This window comes from Sceloporus occidentalis, unplaced genomic scaffold (genome assembly GCF_023333645.1).
Source record: "Sceloporus occidentalis isolate IW3139 unplaced genomic scaffold, rSceOcc1.0.p SCAF_5, whole genome shotgun sequence".
NCBI classification, from domain to species: domain Eukaryota; kingdom Metazoa; phylum Chordata; class Lepidosauria; order Squamata; family Phrynosomatidae; genus Sceloporus; species Sceloporus occidentalis.
In genome coordinates, this window is record NW_028316985.1 from 121,942,845 (window position 1) to 121,965,679 (window position 22,835).

Consider the following 22,835-nt stretch of genomic DNA (forward strand, 5'->3'; position numbering starts at 1 on the left):
AAATCTGGCCACAAGCAAACCCATCCTTAGGAATAGCAGCTGTCCCTTTCCTTGTCCATGGCAAGAGTTGTGTGCATGTAGGGATGATATTGTCAACATTTGCTGGCAACCCATAGTGAGGTTAAGGTTCAAGCTTAGGTCAGAGTGGTTTTCCAAGAACCATATCCAAGATATACCACATTATTAAACAGATAATCTTTGGCGGGATACAGACTGCCGCCTCCTTTCCTGCCGGCGGAAAAAGAACCTGCAAAAAGCAGATTCTTTTTTGGTTGCGGTTGTGATGTCACATCATAATGGCAGCGCCCATGTAGGCAAGACGCCGCCATTTTGACGCCGCCGCAATGTGCTAGGGTTGCGGGGAATGCAGAGGCACCACCCTCATGCAACCCTAGCACAAATCCAGGCTGGTGCAAAACGCCAGGCTAGATAGCGCCTTTAAAATGCTATCAAACTGACTGAAGCATATAGGTTCCATACAATTTCCAGTACAGTGGTACCCCGGGATACGAATGCGCCGCCTTACGAAATTTCCGGGTTACGAAAAAAATCCATTTAAAAACATTTTTCCGGGTTACGAAGGTTATTTCGGGTTACGAAAAAAAATTTGGTGCTTTTCGGCGCGATTTCACACGGAATCGCGGCTTTCGCTATTAGCGCCTAAGGGCATTTCGGCTAGCGAAAGTTTCCGGGTTACGAAAGCGGCGGCGGAACGAATTAATTTCGTAACCCGGGGTACCACTGTATATAAAATAATAGTAATAGAATAAGGTGGGTTATTTATAATGCAGTTCTGCATAGCATTTCATTTTTGTTAGTAACTATCACTATGGATATTCAGCAGTATTTATAATGGAAACATGAATGGTTACATCAAGTGTGGAGCTTCCAGTTTAACCCAGACCAAACTTAAGCATGAAGATGTTTGTGGTCTTAAACTATGTAACACAAAAACCTCCAGGCATATTCAAATTTCACTGAGGTAGCAATTTTGCTGTTTGCTAAAAATGTCCATAGAATGGAGCCAAAGTCTAAATAGTTCTGTTAAGGACAGTTTTATACAAGATTACAAAAATAGTTGAGTTGGAACAAGCAATTCATGTGCTGTTTTCTGAGCTTAATGTACAATTCTGATTTGGAATAGTTGCCCCTCTGTTTTTGCGGGGGATCACAAGTACTCAAGCCCTGTTGGCTTGAATGGCTGCACGCTATGCTTGTGCGCATGCCATTTTGTCCCTCGGCACTTGTTCACGACCAAGACGAAGGGACAAGTGTATTTTGCTTTGATCATCAATAAGCTACATTTACAAGCATATAGATGTTTATTAGAAAAGGGGGGCATTTGGATAGCTATGGGGCGATAAAACCTACAACTGAACATTATTTGAAGGCCAACAAGTTACCTATCTAGAGAGAAAATCAATAAAGATATGAGAAAAGCACATGTGCCCTTCACTGAAAAAATTTGGTAGATACAGAAGTGACCATTTTAAAAATAATAATAATAATAAAGTACACACACTGTGTCCTTTTAACTGGGATTGGTACATTTGAATACTGCGTGCAGACCTTAGCCAAGGTACCTGAATGAAATGTTGCAAATATCCCAGCACCACCAAAACTACAGGAAAAAGATCCCTTTTGAGAACACTGACAACAAAATAAGTGTGCTTGTAATGGAGATCTAGTACTAGCCAGGTTTCTTTTCCACCTCTTCAGAAACTACCAGGAGCAAAACTAGGACCTGTGGGTGGGATGCAACCCTCCAAACAGTTTGCATTAGTTCACAAACTCTTACTTACTTGATACCGCATTTCAGACATCTTGCCCTCCTCAAATAACCAACACTTTAAGACAAATTATTGCAACAGTGAGCATGGCACAAGACCTTCCTGCCCTTACAAGGGTTTTGGATTCCATTCCATTCCTTATTGCTCTGGTATACATACTACAGAATTCTTAAATATGAACAGCCAACCAGTCAAGCAACTCGTTTCAGGGGGAGGGGGGAGTTTTCAAACTTGCTCCAGAAGCTGAACAGTTATGTGATAAGTGTAAATCTTGCAGCAGCTTAAATGATCAGTACATTGCATGGGGGATGGAAAAACACACACAGTAGAATGGAATATGTAATTGCAGGTAAGAAATGCTCCAGGGGGTATGGATAAACACATGTCAACAGGTTTCAGAAGAAAACCACAAGTCTGTAGATATATAAGAAAACATGTTTGAAGCCTTTATTTACAAAAGCTTTAAAAACAAATACCCTCTTATGCAAATGTATTATTTTTCTTTAAAAAGGACCACCCAGTTACATCATTGTAACTTCATGAGGAAAAAAAAGGAAAACAAGTTAAAGTACATGGTAAACAGATCAACTTGCTCAACATTGCTAAGATTTACTCCCAACTGATTTTCAGTGTAAATGATATACAAAATGCAGTTACAGGCACTCCATCATTTCAGTTTAGGTTTTAGCTATTCAATATCAGTTAGTCTTCCTGCACAACTGCTTCGTATGAGCATGCTCTGCATGGTGAGGAAAGTATTTGTGGTCCTTTAATAAAACGTATTTATAAAATATATTGCTGAAATAGACTCAAAAAATAAGCTAGCCTTATAAGTCTTGGGTAACTTTATTAGGTACAAACATATTTGTTATTTTACAACAAATGTCCTTTGTAGTTGCTCCAGAAAAGGACATTCCTATTTTCCTTTTCTATTTGGCTCTATATCAAGTTGACTTCAAATCTTTGGAACTCATTCTTAAACTGAGTTGTGTTCATCTACTCAAGTAAAGAATAAATAAGGTTTTAAAATAGAAAGTATTGTGGGGCATAGCTTGCTGGAACAGGTATGAGAAAATGGATCCACAGTTAGCACAACTTGTTAATCTAACTGCAATTTCCATCCTTTTGATTAAGTCTGATCAGACAAAACTAAACATGGGCACAGAAACTTTCCTGATAGCTCTAAATCTTGTTTTTAGAGATTGGGGGGATGGATCCATGAAGATTTTCTCCTAAACACACTCCATGGAGAACTGATCAGGAACATGTATCAGATGCTACATGAGAGCCTCAGTTCAGTGGAGAGTACAGAAGAGTGATTCCCCACAGCTCCATCTAACTATTTCCATCACAAAGCAGTATTAAACTGGCAAGCCAATTACAACTTGGTGTGTGCAGGACACACTTGGAAGACCAGGCACCAGTTTAGATACAAGAGCAGCTGCTAAGATTTCAGTAGTTTTGAACAGAAATTATACAATGAGTGTGCTTTTCTTCAGTGGATTTGACACTGATGTGGGGAGTGGTGAAAAACCATAGGCTGGCAGATTTGTTTGGGTCAAGGAAGGAAAACCAGAACTTCAGATAAAACAAGAGGATCTGACTGCGAGTCACTCTTCTAAAGTGCAAATGTGATGGTCCACAATCTTGAATAGCTAAAACTCCTGTACACTGGGATAAATATCAATCAGTGCTAGTTCAAGTTTAAGAAAATGGGTGGGGAAGATAATAAACCAATGCTAAGACCAATTAAAGTTTACCAGAAATTTCATTATCATTTTTGCTTTCCTCTTCTATCTGCCACACTGCTCCTACATGTGCTTATGTACAGTTGGGCAAAGTACAAGGCCACAGTTCACCCAGAAATGCCTACACATCAAGGTCAAAAAACTGGGATAGGAACAGTCAAGTTTAGTAGGTACAAATGCAGAAAAAAGTGTGCTGATAACAAGAGGAAAAGAATGCCTTATTGTCCAAGGGATTCAGTCAGAGATAAAACCTATGTACAAGCAGGTGGAGCTCAGAAAAAGTGGTTTTCAATTTCATGTCATGATTGCTTGTTGGCTTCTTCTTCATATGCATTTCCTGTCCCGTTCTGTACATAAGATGATCCTGAACCAAGACCATATAAATGACCACAGTATTTGGCATCGTCAATGTGATCTTCGAAGAACATCTGAAACAAAATTTAAAACGTATCATTATTGGCCTTTATTTCAATAGTAATTAAAAAAAACCTGCATGTGACAATATATGATTTCTATTCACGCCAAGCAAAAATAAATCTAAGCATAATAAAACATCTCCCAGACTATGGAAACCAGTGGCTTTAATCAGTAACAAAGTACCAGTAGCAACATGCACCAGAATCATAATACAGTAACATACCTACTAGAGTAAGTACAAATACAGGAACTGAAATTTAAAGCAATGATAATACAAACTTGGGCACTTTACAGACCACCGAAATACGGCGGTCTGCTGGCGCTGCTCTTTGCTGCGCAGGGAGCCGCTGCGTGCAAACCGTGCGACTCCCTCACGCAGCAAAAAAGGAGCTCCAAAATGGAGCTCCTTCTTGCGGCGCGGCTATAACGCTGCGAAGCGCCGCTGGTGCACTCGCGGCGTCATAGTCGCCACGACACATGCAGAAGCACAGCGTCCGCTACGTAAAAATGGCGGTGGCCGTCTGGAATGGCCGCCATCATTTTTTACGCGCAGAGCGTGTATTAGGGTTAGGGAGGTGCGGAAGCACCGCACCTCCCTAACCCTAGTACGCGCTCCACGCGTACTTTAATGGCGGTGTGTAACCCGCCTTAATGACCCAAAAAGCAAAAACCTAACAGCAGCAGGAGTACGGAATGTTATGAAGTGAAACAGTAATAAAACTATGTGTTTCACATTAAAGTCCCAAAGTAACATAAGTGTTTTCAATGTGTGGTGAACAAAACACAGTGGTAACCTGATTAATTTTAGCAAACAAATAGACCCTACCCTCTGTGCAAACTTCCTTCTTGAAATGGACCCAAAAATAAGATTCTGACAGGAATCCATGAAAACAAATTGCCTTTAAGGTAACTGGCTCCTCATCTGTCCAGAATTTCAAAGACTAAAACTGCAATTTTGGATTAATAGTCTGGAGACCAAAGGGAGATCAGTAATATTTGTTAATTTGCTAACACAGGCCTGTTACAGACTGCCAAAATTAAGCTGCTTCGGGTCTCTTTGGAGGTATGCTGTTTAAATGATGCATGCATCCTAAGAATCCGGAAGCTGCACCAAAGCTGCACTCCAGTGCTTAGGAATGGAGTGTGGCTTTGGCGCGACCTCCGGACTCTGCATCATTTAAATAGCATACCTCCAAAGAGACCTGAAGCAGCTTTATTTTGGCAGTCTGTAACAGGCCACAGATAATAGGCTGGTTGCCACATTTTGGACTGTGCAGCTTTCTGACTATCTTCAGAGGGAGTGCCCATGTAGAGTGTACTACAATGATCCAGTCTAGAGTAAATCAAACAAGAGTGACTGAAATAAAATCCCTCCAAACAAAGGCTACAGTTGCCCATAAGATGAAAAACACTTAAGACAGTCATGTCACCTTGCCACCATTTGTTTCCAAGTAAAGCAATGGATCTAGGGGTATCCCCACTCTGCCACCCCTAAAGAAAAACTGTGCCACTTCCTTCAAGGCAAGTGACACTCCAAAAACAAGCTGAAACTCCTGACCCAAATAATTAGTGTTCCTGACTAATACAGTCACAGCCCTCTGTATTCAAGGATTCCTTATCCACACGTTCAACCATCTACTTCTTGAGGTGTGTGTGTATATATATGTGTGTGTATGTGTGTGTATTCTTTTCCAAAAAGCAAACCTTGATTTTGCAGTTTTATATGAGTTTTATATGTGGTGGCTCAAGTGGTTAAGACACAAAATCAGTAGGCTGGCAGTTCAAGGCCCGGGTGCTACGTGATAAGAGTAAGCTCCCATCACTAGTCCCAGCCTCTGCCAACCTAGCAGTTCTAAACATGCAAATGCAAGTAGATAAATAGGCACCACTCCAATGGGAAGGTAAACAGCTAGCCACATGATCACAGAGTAGTCTCTGACAACGCTGGCTCTTCAGCTTAGTAACAGAGATAAGTACTGCCCCCTATGGCTGGACACGACAACCTTGTCAACAGGGAATACCTTTACCTTTAAGATGACAATGCATATACAGTGCACCCGCATCATACGCAGGTGCTTCATACGCAGCTTCCAGCATATGCTGGAAGCCACACCACAAAAAGCCTTGCACGCCCTGGAAGAGCGCATGGCCATTACTTCCAATGAGGCTCAAGCTTATGCGTTTTTTCTTTTACGCGGGGGGAAGGGCCCGGAACAGATGCCCCACATAAATGAAGAGCCAACTGTAAATGACAATGTCTTCCAACATATTAAAAATCACACCTACCTCTCTCATTTTGAAGAAGGCCATTCCCGTTAACAGAGAGTCAGATCCTGCCTGATGCTGTGGGCCTATCCTTTCCAACTCTAACTGCTCAGCAACTTCTTGCAATCCACCCTGAAAGAAAACATTGCTGCATAATCAGAAGATTTCAAGATATGACATCAAGGTAATGGAACAGCAGCCAAAGAAATCCATCCCATTTATCTGTTAAAAGAGGTTTGTGAAAGAAGGAGAAATGCACACAACTATTATAGCTAAATTTACACATCTTTGAAAAGCAAAAGCTTTCAAATCCCATTTATTTATTGGTATTACTATATTACATTTCATGCCACACAAATTATACTCTAAATAAGATCAATTTTTGAAGTGGTACATGGCTCATGTCAGAATCAAGATGTACTAAGCCATTTCAAATGTTGCTTCAATTTTTCCTATTATGGTCTTTGGTTGAGTAATAGTGGGAAACTGTGATGGCAAAGAACCAAATGCACCATCTCGACAGAAGGCTACCAATTTACTAGCTGCCACTGCGGAGGCAACCAACTGGATATGACACCAGTTGTGTAACTCAAGCAGCATGATACCGCCTCTACACAGATGTTTCTGGTGCTCTGCCCAGTCATGACATTGACAGCATTTTCAGGTCTGGCAATGTAGCACATACTCCTCCAGGGCTGCAAGAAAAATACCTAAACTCCCTTCTTTAGAGGTCTTTAAACAGAGGCTGGATGGCCATCTGTCAAGGATGCTTTGATTGAGAGTTCCTACATGGCAGGGGGTTGGACTGGATGGCCCTTGTGATCTCTTCCAACTCTATGATTCTTCAGAGCTGGGAAATTTAAAGAAGATACAAAAGACCTAAGAGCTGCAAAAACTTTAACATGTATTGCCATTAAAATGTTACCCAAACCAGAAGAAGCCACTCCTCACCACCACCTAAATTCAGGATTTTGCCTTTTAATATTTTAAGACTTAGACATCAAGAAAAGGTCTCGTTTCAAAAATGAAAGCCCTCAAGCTTATTTTTGGATTCTAGGCAAAAAGCTCTATCATTCCACTAATATAGGATCAAAGTATAGGAGGTATATTTAACAAACCCAGTGGTTATTTCTTAATTTTATAAGCAGCCCATTCGAAATTAGGAGAAATATGTATCATATTCTTCAACCCACATCAGCTTAAACATTACACAATGCATACAGAACGTGTATAAGCCAGTGTAGTCAATTTATCTTCCACATCATGCTCTCAGGTGATTTTGAGGTTTTTTTTATACTTCCACATGTGGATTAGACTGATCTCGTGTATTCACAACCAGAAATCTAGCTATTAAATAAATCAGGAGTTTGGGCACGATGTGTAAACAGCCTTCTCAGTATTGCCATCTAGATGCAATGGGACTCCCCTCATCACAGTTATTGTGTGTGATCATAGACCAAAATTGCCAAGAAAGTTCTTGGGTGCTCTGGACAGACCTTGGAATATACATGCTTCTAGGTATTTATTTTATTATTATTTGTTTAATTAATTTCTGTGCCATCTCCTAGAAAGGATCCCAAGGCGGCCCACAAATAAAAACTCCTTTTGAAAAAGTATTACAATAAAACAATTAAAACATCACACAAAAATAATATAAAACTATAAACAAATATATAGCCTCTACCCTCCTTTTAAGTAGATGTTCACTAGACTTATAACATCTTTCACAGTGCCAGCACGAGGGTGAGAATGAAGCCAAAAGAAAGACAGTAATAGGTAGAGCCCAGGTGAGCAATGTATGGGCAGATGTGGTTTATCCTTATGAAAGAGGAATTACACCAGTTTGTCTTAGAAGCAGCTGTACAGAAAAACTGAGGATCCTTGGATTTTCTTTTTAAACTGCAGAGCTAGCCTTGCTTAAAAATGCTATACTTGTGCATCTTCTTCACTGCAGCTTAAATGCCTTCATGTCACCTCTTCCACAAATTCTGTCCTTACGAGAAATTTAAAAAACACATAGTCCAATTGATTCCAAAAGTCAAATATTATTTTATTTTTCAGCACATAACAAGAACAAATGGCAAAGGCAATTTAGTTGAACTACAGAGGTTTGCTGACATGCACATAGAACAATGCCCAGCTCACATTATGAAATTGGTATTTGAAACAACATTCAGTTTAAATCTCATTAAGGATGTAATGACATGGCCACAGAATTCTAGTTAATTCAGATGGTGGGGGTAACATTCATCATGCAAAATGTGAAACACTGCCACTATCCAACAATCTTTTTCTCTGAGATTACTCTACTGAATGGGCATAATGTCTTATTAAAGTGATTACATCAGTAAAGCAGGAACTTACCCATCCCAAAAAGTCTTCAGGTTTACCTGGATTTTCAACATCTGCTTCCCTATCTTCAAATGTATGTAATATTCATTGCAAAAAAGCAATTCATAATTTTGACTACAAGGAAAAGTGTCTCAACCACCTTTTTCATCACTGGCTGAGTAATATCATCAAAAGTAACCATACTCTTTAGCAAAGGCTTAACAACACTGCATATCACCATCCAGTTTATCTTGGCTTCTTTGCTCAAAAGAACCCATGTTGTTTTTCTTCACAATACTAAACTATCCCTTGCCTCAGATGAGTTCTGCACTTTTAAATTGAGTGGCAGTCTGTATTGCAGGAAGCTTTTCTTAAGTCTGTTAACACCACAGGAGCAGTAAATCCACTTTGCTGTTCTTCCTTTCACGCCTTCTTTTCCAGCGTGCATTTGTCCTCCAGTCCAACAAGCGTCTCCAAATGTTATGCCTAACAGAACAAGCCAGTTAGTAGCCCAACTGGCTTCTCAGCAAAACAAACCCCACCCTGTATTTGTTGACATGCTCAGCTGCCTTTGATCATATACAGCTGACTCCTTGTTTCATGAACTAGCTGCATCCTTTAACCTCACTTAAGGGGGAAAGCAGACTGGCAGTAAGAGCCAACTTGGGAGTGGTGTGGGGGCAAAGTGACTGCATGCCACATGCTCCGACAAGCTGGAGTCTCGCCAGCCGCCCAACCAGAAGACGGGCAGGGTGGGAACGCTCCTGCAGCGCAGGGATTAGACGCCGCATGACCGAAGCCGCATAGCCTCAAAGGGGGGGGGGGGCTTCTTTCCAACACAAAAAGTAGCACAATTTTGCCGCTTTTTTGCGCTGGAAAAACGCCTGATCAGGGCTGTGGCGTGCAGTTGCCTACCTCTATCTGGCATGTGCATCAGCTCCCTTTCAAACAGCGAATTGCTAGATTGACAAAAGCTTGGTTCCTGCCAAGGTGGAAACCCTGTCTGAGCTGTGAGAATGTTTCTCCACATTCAAAAAATGAGAATCTCAAGGCTAGGCCTGTAGCCTTCCCTGGACACCTAGCCCTCAATCCCATTCTTAGCTTTAACCAGAGTAGACCTACAAAATCAGTGTGATATACATTAGTGTTGGCTTACCACTCAACAACTGATTAAATCGGTTTGCTCTAGTTGCAACTACTAATAGGATTCAAGCTCCAGGTTTCAATGAAAATTTCTCAGTGCACCAATTTCTCTGTGAGAAGAAGCCTAATTGCAACAGTTTAAAAATACTGTTCAGTCTCTGCAGAATGCATCAGTCTATTTACCTTGAGATTTTTGCAACTCTTCATAAGGTACTTCACATCATAAATGACAGGGAAAAACAATCTCAGTATCTCAAAGAAGTCCAGCTCTTCTTCAGGTAAATTGGAATTCGTCAAGATCTTTATCAGATATCCAAAGTCGTAGCCACTGCAAAGCAATCATAAATGAAAACGAAACAAAAATATCGTCAATTAAGCAGGTAATTATTCTACAAGATCCTTCCTTTCAAACAAGAACTGTAAGCCCAATAAGCATCCCCAGATTACTTCTCTCTGTTTTTCTCCATGTGCATGCCTTCCAACATGGGGAAGGTACTCTTAGAAAATCGTATTACATGACTAAAATTGTAAAACACTTATGTGAGCCTCTCTCACTCAGAAGGAAAATGCATATGCTCCATTTAAACACAGAGTACACATATTAACCATAATAATAAATTTAGAAGGCCACATTGTGGTAATAATACCTCATTAAGGCCAACCGAAAATACACAAAATTTTCAGCACAAATTTCTGCATCAGGTAAAGACAGCTTTTAAAAGGTATATAGGGGGAAAGGGGAACAATGTATTATGAGTCACAGAATCTTCGGGCCCAAACTCCCAAACGGTAGTCATTGGAGTGCAGCATTTTGATGCCACACACTGCGATGATGCCCGGAGGTTGGGTGGCTGCCTACATGTCGACAGCTTCAAGCAACCCCAGAGGCATAGCATTTATACGCTGCATGCCACTGAAGCAGCTTGAAGCTGCCATGGGGCTGCAGCAGAATGGGAAAAGCTGCCTTATCTTTTATATCTTTTATCTTATCTTTTCCATTCCTTTTTTGGCCAGCTTCAAGGTGGATTAGGGCCGAGGCGTGTGTTCACCGCGGCCCCAATCTGCCTTCAGGAGGGGCAACTTCGAGCCACCCCCACTGCCCCATCTGTTTCGCCCCTTCATTACATTGTGAAGTAATATGGAAGGTTTGTCGATTATCAAAGTAGGCTCACCAGGACAAATATGCCCAACAACCTTGAGCTCACCAAAAACAACAAAACCAAAAGAAAGCAGAAAAACAAAAAGAACAATAAAATTTGGTTTTCCATTTGTGAACACAACTCAAATCTGTCCCCTCCCACAACTCAAATGTCTTTAATTTGCTACCAGTAACTCTTGCATTTTTCTTACTAGTTGACATTTATACATATACACAGAGAGAGAATCAGAGACAGAGAAAGAGATGCCAAAAAAATCATTTTTAAGTGGAAGATATGTTCTTTTGAAAGCATTAAGCCAAGCTATACATTGGTTCCAAATTATTTTTTATTAAATAGCTCTATAATTTTTCCATGATTTAAAATTATACAGTAATCAACTGTATGTCCAGAGCTACCATCGGTAAATATTTTTAACAGGGGCATGCCTCCCTTTCTATACAACTGACAAGTTTTGTTTTCCATTATACCTTAATAGCACCTTAAAGCAGTTATTTGCTTTGATACCATTTATACCCAGGTATTTTATAGTACTGTATTACAGTAATTTCCCACTCCTCCAAACATTTAGATATAGCTCTCCTGATCTCATAATAGATTTATTTTGTTTAATTTTTAGATATTTTTATTTCCAAGGCTTTGGAATTTTAATTTGATATTGCTTTATAATCTTGCATGTTTGAGTATATGTACTAATCATTTTGTTTTATATTATATATACAGTTGGTCCTTCTTATATACGGATTTTTTATACATGGATTCAAGCATCCACGGTTTGAAAATGTTCAAAAAAAGTATAAATTTCAAATATTAAACCTTGATTTTCCATTTTTTTAAGGGACACCATGTTGCTATGTCATTATATTTAATGGGACTTGAGCATACACGATTTTGTTATCCACGGGGGATCTTGGAACCAAACCCCAGCGTATAACAAAGGCCCGCTGTATATTTTAGCTTACCTGGATAATTTCTTTTGCAATTGTACAGTTTTATGTTTTATTATTGCTTCCTTTTGTCTGTGTATTTGTATATACACGTATATTTTAAATTGTACGCCTTTTGCAGAACCCAATTGTTTCTAGTTGTTTTACTCTAAAGCACCATGTACACTGATGGTGCGATATAAATACATGCTTAGTAATTAACTTTTCCTCACCAAAAAAACTGCGGCTGAAACATAAAAATTCCATTAATACAGAATCAAAACTAGAACTGATTATTTGCAATGCAAATAAGTTTCATTCAGCCTTCATGTTAAAATATTTCAATCTGTCTTTTTTCTCTGGTATTATGTGACTACCCAGTTGAGTAACACTATTCAGTCTCCCACCAGAGGCATAGAGCAATTAGTGTCACATGATAAAATTTTAGTACTGCCAGCCTACTATACTCATAGCTGAAGGCTTATGTTTTCATATAAGCATCCTCATCATAGAGTAATGGTACAAACTCAGTTAAGGAATAAGACAAACTGAATTGCAATAGAATTTACTTCTGAGTAAATTTGCCCACATGACACCCAGCATGGTGCAGCAGTTTGAGCACTGAACTACAACTTGGACAAGTCACACTCTCGGCCTCAGAGGGAAGCAAAAGCAACCCCCTTCTGAACAAAGGTCCCCAAGAAAACACCATGATAGGTTCACTTTAGGGTCATCCTAAGTCAGAAATGACTTGAAGGCAACATGAAGGTGGTGTTAATGCAACACCACCACCCCAAGATCTTTTTTTTGCTGATCTTTTCCTGGCAGACCTGAAAACCACAAGTGACCTGAACAAGATTTCCAACCCTCAACTACATGAGCCCCAAGATTCCTTGGAACAAAAAATTATGCTTCTAAAGGAACACAGAGAAACAAAATGGGCTTGGTTAAAAATGCATGTTATCACTCGGTAAAGATACACTGTATAACATCCAAAGCGCAGAAAAAAAAGTTAAGATTGGCTAATTCCCTGGTTCATAAGACTGTATGAAGGCAATAAAAAGTCAATGGAGGAATAAATGGGAACACCCTGGCGAAAAGCCATTTTAAAGGTTTCAAGTAAGTTAAATATTTCTAATATTTTAACACAGCAACATTTCAACTCAAAACATTTTAACATTTCTCTGATAGGTGCTAGAGCTAAACAGAGTAACTATAATTACATAGTTTGCCTTGCAGTTTCTTCCAGCTATTCAAACACAGTTTAAACAGAATTCAAAGTCTTCACCTAAAACTGATCCTCACTCCCTAGTGGCATTAACAACTTCGTAAGAATAATAGGCACAACAGCCAGGGCTGGGATAGCTGTTGGAAGCCCTCTTAATTAATGCATGGAACCTATGTATCAGAATTGCTTGATGGACCACATCAATCAACCCTAGCTAGCCTTGAACTCAGTGACTGATTTTACAATAAATACCATTCCTAGCAACCTTCCTAAGCAAGTTCTCCCATGTATATATGGGAGCTTCTGTAAGAAATTTTGCACTTAGCAAACTGACCAAAGCGATTTCCCTCAGAGTTAAGACCCATTAGGGAGCAACCCAGAAAGCAAGTATTCCTCGTTTTATGACTAAGTTGTGTGGGAGTAGATGGTATTTGCTGTGTGCCACAGAGACCACAGCAAAACTCAAACTATTAGGGACAGCTTACATAAATCAAGACCAAAATCCAAATCTATCAAATGTTGATTTCAACCATTTCCTTTAGGAGATACTTCTCCTGTTTTTCAGAGAGGAGAGACATTGGGCTAAACCAAAGGACTGGTACTGCTGGAATCAAATGAGGAGATAATCCATGCAGCAACTTTAAAAAATAACTTCCAAAATCTGGCAATTACAGTTTAAGATAGAAGGTTCAATGTTTACCCTACCAGCATTATCAAAGAGTCTTCAGAGCTGTACTGAATTTGGGCCTTCCAACGATGTTAATCAACTAATTCCAGTTTCCATTTACCTGCTAAGCGTACACAAATGGCAGAGATATGTGGCTGTTCCTTCCTCTGACCTGGGAAACTGTTAAAGCAAAATAGAAAAATACAGTGCTCCCTCTCTACAAGGCTTATACTTCAGTGGCTCATTTTAACATTCAGATCATTTGTTCCCAACTGGAGCCAAAGCATAAGCTTCAGAGATAACTATAAAGCAGTAAAGCCTTTAAAACAAAATCATATTGCTGCTTCCAGAACTCTTTTAGTCCTGATGTTCCAGCATGACTAGCAGGATAATTATGTTCTCTTCATTTCATTAAAAAAAAGATAACCATAATCAACAATTTAAACAATTATTTTATGTGGTGCATTTACCTATGAAAAGAAAGCCACTTGACCCCTTCACATAGCACTACACCCGATGTCATAAGAAGTTCAGCAAAGTATTGAGTTTCAATCCCTTCTTCCTCATGTTTTTTGAACTGGATTCCAGATGTAGTCAGCAACTCTATGGAATCCTGGGCATACATGTCTTCTCTATGTAAAACAATATGGAAGGAAAAGTTACTTAAAATAAAGAACCAAAGTTCAACACGAACTACAAATTACATTTTTAAACCAACAACGCAGCACCAATTATGGTAAGTTTTACAGGTTAATCCTGGAATGCAAGTCTACTTAACAGTGTATGAAAATCCCACAGAATTCCATGACTAAAGCACTGCAATTTAAGTTAACAGTTTAGAACATGTACCTGGGACACTGGCTCACAACATGCTGTTTGTGACAGAAAAATCCTTCCCTCACACCACTGCTATGACCATGAAACTATAGAAGGGATTAATGATCAAGGATCAGCAGGATGGCCTGGGGCTCCTGAGTCTGCAGTCTGGAGTGACTTTATCATGTAATATAAGGAAAGCTTTTTATCAGCTCAAATCTGAGTAGTCAAATCAGCAGTTCTGGAATGCTGTACCACTTAGTAAATTCGGTGGAATGAAATTCTGAGTTAAAATGCATTGCACTGGGGATTCAGTCTTAAGCATACTTACTTAGAACCAAAGTTCAGTAAAACCAATATAGTTATTCTAATGAAGCATGCTTAAAATTGCGGTATAAGACTACTCTCCAAAGTGCACTGACCCAGAAGCTTCTATAATTACGATTGTATTATCATTTGTATCTCCTTAGAACTATTCAATGTGTTAAGTTCTTTTACAATTCTTTAGTTCAGATTCAGCCCATCTAACGCAATGCTCAGTGTCCGAAGTTCTTTGTAGTTCTTTATTCACCAAGGTCTAATCAGAGCTTGGAAAAAGCTAATCCACTGCCCAAAGAGCATGACCACTGGCCATGCAGCTGGAAGATTCTGTGAGTAGCACGCTTCGACCAAAAACCTGGTTAATGCTAGTGGAACATAAAGTTCCACTGATTTACTTAGTATAAGATACTGGGGCAGCCAGACCAGCAGAGGCAGTGTGGATCATAGGTTCCCAACACACCCCACAATCAGTCCATAGCTATTCAAGTGATGGGAGGAAATGTAATCAGGCACAAACCAGCCTGTTGAGCTCTTGGGGAAAAGGCTGGACACATATAAAGTTAATAAGAATAATAAGTGTATACTGTGTGTAAACATACTTTGGATATCTTTTCATGCAAACCTATACAAAAATGTTTCAAGGCTCTGGCCTAAATAGCAAATATTTAGAGACATAAACAAAACAAAAACAAATCAAACCTCCCCAATACAGATTTTTAAAAATTATAAAGATGGGGTAGGCAAAGTGCAGCCTACAGACATCACATGGCCCAGTTTGTAGCTTAAATCCATTGCAAAACACAACAGTTTGGCAACAATCCCTTCAAAAATCCCAGACACCTTAAAGCCCTCTGGAGGACTAAAATAAAATAAATAAATAAATTCTGCTAATATCAATAGGCTGTAACCAGAGAAGCATGAACAAGTATGGATGGGTAAAAAATCTAAGGGTCTAAACAGACGGCCCCAAAAGGGCAGCGTCACACAACCCCTTTGTGCGCCAGATAGGGGATGTAGCAACCGCATGCCATGGCCCACATCCAGCGATCTGACAACTCCAAAAGACGCCCTTGCCACCACAGTGGCAGCTTTTACCTATTTCTTTGGTGCAGCATGCCTAAATGCTGCACCACAGAAACGGCATGACATAGCCCACCATCTGGTCAGGCGGGTGGCATGACAGTGGCATCAGGGTGGAGTTGGTATGGGTGGTGTGCAGTCGTCAAGTCCCACTCCACCCTGATGCTGGCTCTTTATGTGGTCTGTGTAGCCTCTAAGAATCCTAACATTCAATTCTTCCTTGGACAAAAAATAATTCTTTTACAATAGTTTAAAATTTAAATTGTCCATGCACATGCTATGCACACAAACATATGCAAACAACAACCAGTTCAATTTTGCGGCGAGGTTTTATAAAATGGATATAAAAAAACTAATAAAACAAAAAAAGAAGTAATTTATAAAAGCAGCATTTGTATATTCCTCCTACAGTAAGCAGAGATATAAAATTACACTGAAACCAATGACAGCCATCAAGATTTTAAAATGTACTCTTGTTACACTGTAAGTTTAAATATTGATGCAGTCATATTTAGAACTTACGTTAAATTAAATTTAAAATTAAACTGCCACGTTGAAGTTCCTGGAGGATATTCGCCTTGCTCATTCATGAACGTCAGCCCTAACTGAATTATTTTTAATAAGTCCACATTACAACGGAGTAGTTGATACTGATAGTCTGCATTGCTTCTGAATTCTCCAATAGGACGTGCAACTACACCTGGAAACTCTGTGTCCTGAAAAATTAAACAAAAAGTAGAATGGTAAAATACAAAGTATGTTGAGGAAACACTGGCAGGAGGGTGATCTGGATGCTTCAAAGACCCTTTAATGCCTTCCTGACATCAAAAGTTAGGTCATGCAGGGGAACAAATTCCATCATTGTGGTGTCCCCCAAGAAAAACTGCAACATAATTTGATGCTGCAGTCTATATGAACTATGATATTTCATTTTCATATTTTTAATTAATAGCAGTATTTTGTGGTTGCAATACTCAATACAGCATGCCCCTACCATCCACAGGGGCTCAGTTCCAGCCCCTCCATATGGCTGAGAAAAAAAAATTCATGCTCAAGCATCAATAACCCGAAATCATACCATGGCAACATAGTTAAACTTCCGTATAACTTGACGAATTTTCTTCATCTCTTCATCCAGGTTGCAAGCCCAAACTTCACAAATTCTTTGGCTGTGATCTACTGTAGCTGCTGGCATAGTTGGGAGGTTTCAGATACCAGGCATCAAAAAGGTATACTTGACAAAAAGTCAGTTTCATAAAATATGGTTTAGTAATATATCTGAAAAGACAAATTAGGGAAGAAATATTTCAGAATCATAAACACAACAATCTCAAATTATCTGAACACTATGAAAAATTAAGTCACAATTACAGAAGTGCACTTTAACTATATATGATGAATTTGTTGGTCTTGGTGACAGACAAAAAAATTGGTTTATACATTATGCTAACTCTTCCACATACATCTATTGATCTGCTAATCATTAGAAGGGAGAACTATTTCAGGCAAAGCATGAACAATTATTCTTTAGCTATTGGATTAATGTCTAAGATTGCAATTCTATGCGATTCTCCTGATTATAAATTCCACCCAATTCAGTAGAAAATACATAGGACTAAAATTGTTGTGAAATTAATGTAGCATGAACACTTTTAATATTAGACAAAACTGAAACTTAGAAAATATATGACATAAACAGATGAGCAACACTGGAAATCTGGGGAAACATATGCCAGTAAATTTGAAACTAAAGTTTAAAAAATTACATCCAGCCTTTATAGGTTTAGAAGCTTTTTTTGTTTTTGTTTTTGAACTTTAAAAGGTTTACTTTGCCAAGCAGAGAACTGAAATTTAAAATTAATGGCCAGAATCCTGTATGGAAATGCCGTCTTCGTAAGTGAATTTATGTTTGCAGAAAATAGAATTGGGCAGTTTTGTAACACTCATGACCAGTGAAAGGCCGCTATTAAGTTACAATGTAGGAAAGTCAGCAAAGTGACAGTTGTGAAAAGGGATTGTTTTCGGATTTTGGAATATCTGTATGTATATATAATGATATATCTTGGAGATTCCCTATATCCTTTCTATACATAGTCTGAAGGTAATTTTATACATAATATTTTAAATAATTTTGTACACAAAACAAAGTTTGTGTACACTGAACCATCCAAAATCAAAGGTATCACTATCACATCCAACCATGTGAACAATTTTGGACTATTTTGGATTTTGGAATTCCAGATAAGGGATATTCAGCCTGTACAGGATTCCAACAAGCATTTACTACTCTTCAATATAAACCTACGTACAGTATAGTACAATTGTATTATCTTGACTCTGATGTATGCCCTGTTGTGTTCAATAATACTTATGCCACTGTGTGCTTGCACAGGATGGCAGATTTCAACTAAATTTATTTCAATGGACTTGTTTTCAAGTATGCATGCTCAGGACAGCAATTTCATTTAGTGAAACAATATCCATTTATTCCACTCTTCTTGAAAGTATTAGTTCAGATACTGTATGTGCTCGTGCACAAGTTGACCTCATGTATAAATTGAGGAAATGTTTTGGGGCCAAAACCATGGATTCTGATATGAGCCGTGGGTAAGTCAAGGGTAAAATTTAGGGACAGTAAGAAAGGATGTAAAGGTCAAAATAAAAGGAAAACACCACTTCCCTCCCTCCTTCTCTGTCCCTTGACCTCTCCACTGCCAAGGCTGGGAGAGCAGGGTATGGGGCGGTGCTTCTTTCAAGGCCTAGTATTACCGTATTGGGCCATATATAAGTCGACCCAGGATTTTAGGGTCAATTTTTGAGCATAAATTTCTCGACTTATAGTTAAGGATATACAGAAATAAAGGTAGGCTAAGTAACTGGCTGACATGAACTAAAGGTCACAGCTTATACAACAATACAGGCAACCCTCCACATTTGCAGCTTTGATTATTTGCAGCTTTGGTTAACATGCTCTCTCTAGCAATCTCTAGGTCCTCCAGTGCAATTCTACGGTCATCTCCCACCAGAGGCCGCCCTGGAGGATCTACATATTCCTAGAGGGAACACTTCTCTAGGCATTTGCAGGTCCTCTAGTATAATTTTATGGTCAACTTCTGCTAGATGTTGACCATGGAGTTGGATGGGGGACCTAGAGATTCCTAGAGAGGTAGTCTCTCACCTAAAAAAAGAAGTAGTTTTTTGTTTTGTTTTGCGGGTTTCCCACTTTCATGGGGAGCCTGCACCCTTACCCCCAGCGAATGTGGAGGGTCCTCTGTACTAATAAAATGAAATTGGATTAAGAGTTCAGGAAACATGCAAGTTATGCATATCAAAATAAAGGCTTTAGATGCTTTTGCAAACAGTCTTACTCACTTCCTGGGTAGGCCAGGAAAAAAATGACAGGAGCAATAGCTCTATAATTTAGATAATCTCCTGTCATGCGTTTCTACAAACCACAAGAGAACGAGAAAGGTAATATAAAAATTCCACTGAAAATTAATGAGAGAGAAAAACAGAAAAAGGAGATAATGATAGCATACAGAATACAGTTTGATATTGCTTTAACTGCCCTTGGTCAGTGCTGGGGAATTCTGGGGAATGTTGCGCCTTCTCTGTCAGAGAGCTCTGGTGCCACAATAAACTACAGTTCCCAGGATTCCCTGAGCCAGAGTAGTTAAAACTGTCTGAAACTGGATTATTTCTGCAGTACGTTTTGGACTTAGTCACACAATCCGAGAACCACTGACCACACAGTGGCTCTACAAAGAAGCTATGAACGTAGCCTTCCAGCACATTATTAATCTGGTCATGTATCTGTCATGATAAAAAAGTCAGTGTTTATTATTTGTTGCAAATCTCACATTTTTAACTATTTGCAGAACCATACAAAAACCCACACTCTAAATAAAACAGAACTGCTAATAGCAAGCTTGCCAGAAACTGGGAGCCAACATAGCAAGACCTTTCCAATAAGCCTAGTAATCTCACACATGGTTTCTGAGACTCTTTCTAAGGGCCTATACAGACAGGCCAAAATAAAGGAGCTTCGGGACACTTTAAAGGTATGCTGTTTAAATGATGCATGCGTCCTAAGAGTCTGGAAGCCATGCCAAAGGCTGAAGCATGGCTTTGGTGTGGCTTCCGAACTCTTAGGGACACATGCATCACTTAAACAGCGTACCTTTAAAGTGTCCCTAAGCAGGTTTATTTTGGCCTGTCTGTATGGGGCCTAAGTTACATACTAGTCAGGCATAAATAATATAAAGCTTCATATCACTAACTATATATTCTGAATTTTCCAGCTTCTACAGGGGAAGGCTGTTAATCTATCAGAGCAATGAAGGGCTTTAAAAACGCTAATAAATTAGGGACTAGACAGACCGCCCCTTTAGAGCGGTGTCCCTTTCAGCATCAGATCGGGGCTGCGACAACTGCATGCTGCAGCCCTGATCCAGAGCATTGCTGGCACTAAAAGGAACAGCAAAATGCTGCTCCTTTTAGCACCAGCAAAAAGATGCCCCTGTTGCCGCAGCTTTTCAGCACTCCTTTGGCACAGCATGTCTAAATGCTGCACCAACAAAGTGCTGTGACGCCCCTCACTGTGTGGTTGGGTGCGTGGTGTGAGGCCGGGTGCGGCCAGCGTTCATACGTTATGCCCCCACGCCGGTATATCATGCTGGTCTGTGTAGCCCCTTAGTTGCAGCATTAGCTTTTTGGACCCACTTGATGGATACACATCTACAAAAACTACAAGGTAGTTTCTTCCTGATATTCACAGAAACATTGGTTTCCCTCAGTTTTTAAGGGATGGAACCAGAAAAAGCTGCAGAGAATACAGAAGAGAGATGCAAACTGGTTTTAAGATTTTTGGGGACATGTACGTAATGAGATATCCTGGATATGAGTCTAAACACAAAAGTTCACCTAAGTTTCATATACTCCGTATATACAAAACCCAAGGAAGAACTGGAGAAATTACTGAAGAGGGTCAGGGAGGGACGTGCCAGCCAAGGTGGGCTTGATGTTGAAGATGAAGAAAACAGAAAATAATGACCAGACAAGATCTTCAAGGATTTATCCCAGATAATGAAAAACTTGAAGTAGTCAAAGAGTCCTCATACCTTTGATCAAACATTAATCGGAACGGAGTCTGCAGTCAAGAAATTAGAAGACGACTAGGATTGGGAAGGAAAGCCATGAAAGAACTAGACAATATCCTAAACTGCAAAGATGTAACTGAAGACTGAAGTGAGGATCATTCAAGTCATTATATTCCCCATCACCATGTTTGGATGTGAGAGCTGGACAGTGCAGAAAGCTGAGAGAAGGAAAATCAACTCATCGGAGCTGGAGAAGAGTGCTGAGGATACTGTGGACAGAATCAGAAGTCGGCTAGGAATTGGGAGGGCAGCTATGAAAGAACTAGACAAGATCCTAAAGAGCAAAGACATATAGCTGAGCACGAAAGTTAAGGTTCGTATAAGCCATTGTGCTCCCCATCATGATGCATGGATGAGAGAGCTGGACAGTGAAGGTAGCTGAGAGAAAGAATACTCCTTTGAGATTTGTTGATGGAGAAGAGTGCTGAGGATACTGTGGGCAGCCAAGAAGAAAGACAGCCTTGAACAGATGAAGCCCGAACTCTCCCTGGAAGCCAAGGTGACCGAACTGAGGCGGTCGTGTTTCGTCCACATCGCGAGAAGCCAGGACTCCCTAGAAAAGGCAACGATGGTGGGGAAAGCGGGAGGCAGCAGAAAGAGAGTAAGGGCAGATACTAGATCAGTGGGCCCCCAACTGTGATTGTAGCAGAAATAAGGGGAGCAGAGAGCAAGGAGTCAAGGAGAACAGAAGTAACGCTAGTGGGCTCAGCAGGAAATCTCTTTCCCAAAAGGAGCCTCAAGCTAAAGCACTCAGCCTCTTTTACACCAAGAACACTTTCCCCTCCCCTCCCTCTTTGGTCTACTGTCACAGTGTTCAGGGCTTCTCACTTGGGCAAGGACTGTCTTCAGAGCAAGAGATGTTGTCTGAACAGAGGGAACGTTTACAAGATGGAGAGTGTTATCGCAGCGTACGCTCTTCTTAGTATGGGGCATCGAGAGTCAGAGAAGACTATGATGATGATGATTCGTTCTATAATGTCTCAGGTGGCTGTCTAGTCTGACCCCCAAACTGCAATATTAAAATTGGTTTCAAAGCTCAATGTTGACATATAAGGATTTGTCTACTCCGTGCTCAGTTCCCAGAAGCCTCCTAAGGACTGGAGTGCACATTTGGTGCAGCGCTTTAACTCTTTGTCTGACTCTTTGCTATGGAATTCTGGGCCCACAACAAACTCCAACTCCCAGAATTCCATAGCCTCGAGCCAGAAAGAGTTAAAGCGCTTCCAAACCGGGTTATCTCTCCAGCGTGGATGCAGCCTCTCCCAGCGGAGGGAGCCCCCCCGCCTCCTTCTAACCTCTCCAGCTCCGGAGAGCGGGAGCTTCGCATCAGGAGCCGCCTCCTCCTCCTCCTCCTCCTCCGCTTCCGAACCGCCAGCGCCGCTCCCTCTTTCGCCTCCCTCCACACCCCTCCTCCGCGCGCCTCACAGAACACGCGCCGCCAACCGGAAGCGCCGTCAGTCACCTACCGGAAATGAGTACGGTGGCTCACGTGGGAAAAAAGAGGGCGGGCCTAGGAGGAGGCGGCGGCGGCGGCGGCGAGAACGATAAGGACAGCGAGTGGTTGAGGCGAAGCGGGAAAAGCTGGTGCTGCTGCTGTTGCCGCTGCCGCCCAGCGCACAAAGCCATTACGTCATCAGCGCGCGCACGCTCAGGCGGGCGGGGGTGCCTTCTCCTTCCCTCTGGAGTGGGAGAGAGAGGCGGCCAATCGAGAGGAGGCGATTAGTGATGACGTAGCTAGAGCAGGTTTGTTTCTTTCGCTGGCGCATGCGCCTTGTGTTGTCATTTGG

General features: G+C 40.5%; 1 protein-coding gene across 2 annotated transcripts; it reads right to left on the bottom strand.

The window, feature by feature from the left end:
• Window positions 1–2,213: 2,213 nt before the first annotated feature.
• Window positions 2,214–22,778, bottom strand: LOC149312758 (CCR4-NOT transcription complex subunit 7). Of its 2 annotated transcripts, none has more exons than XM_089525306.1 (7): window positions 22,515–22,778; window positions 16,968–17,167; window positions 16,412–16,605; window positions 14,143–14,304; window positions 9,878–10,022; window positions 6,242–6,352; window positions 2,214–3,966 (listed from the first exon to the last, which is right to left on the bottom strand). In XM_089525306.1, the coding sequence occupies exons 2-7, from the start codon at window positions 17,082–17,084 to the stop codon at window positions 3,838–3,840; spliced, it is 858 nt and encodes a 285-aa protein (XP_089381432.1). In that variant the 5' UTR covers window positions 17,085–17,167; window positions 22,515–22,778; the 3' UTR covers window positions 2,214–3,837. The 2 variants fall into 2 exon arrangements, with proteins under 2 accessions (XP_089381432.1, XP_089381431.1); XM_089525305.1 differs by lacking the exon at window positions 22,515–22,778 and adding an exon at window positions 22,344–22,440.
• Between the last annotated feature and the right edge of the window lie 57 nt (window positions 22,779–22,835).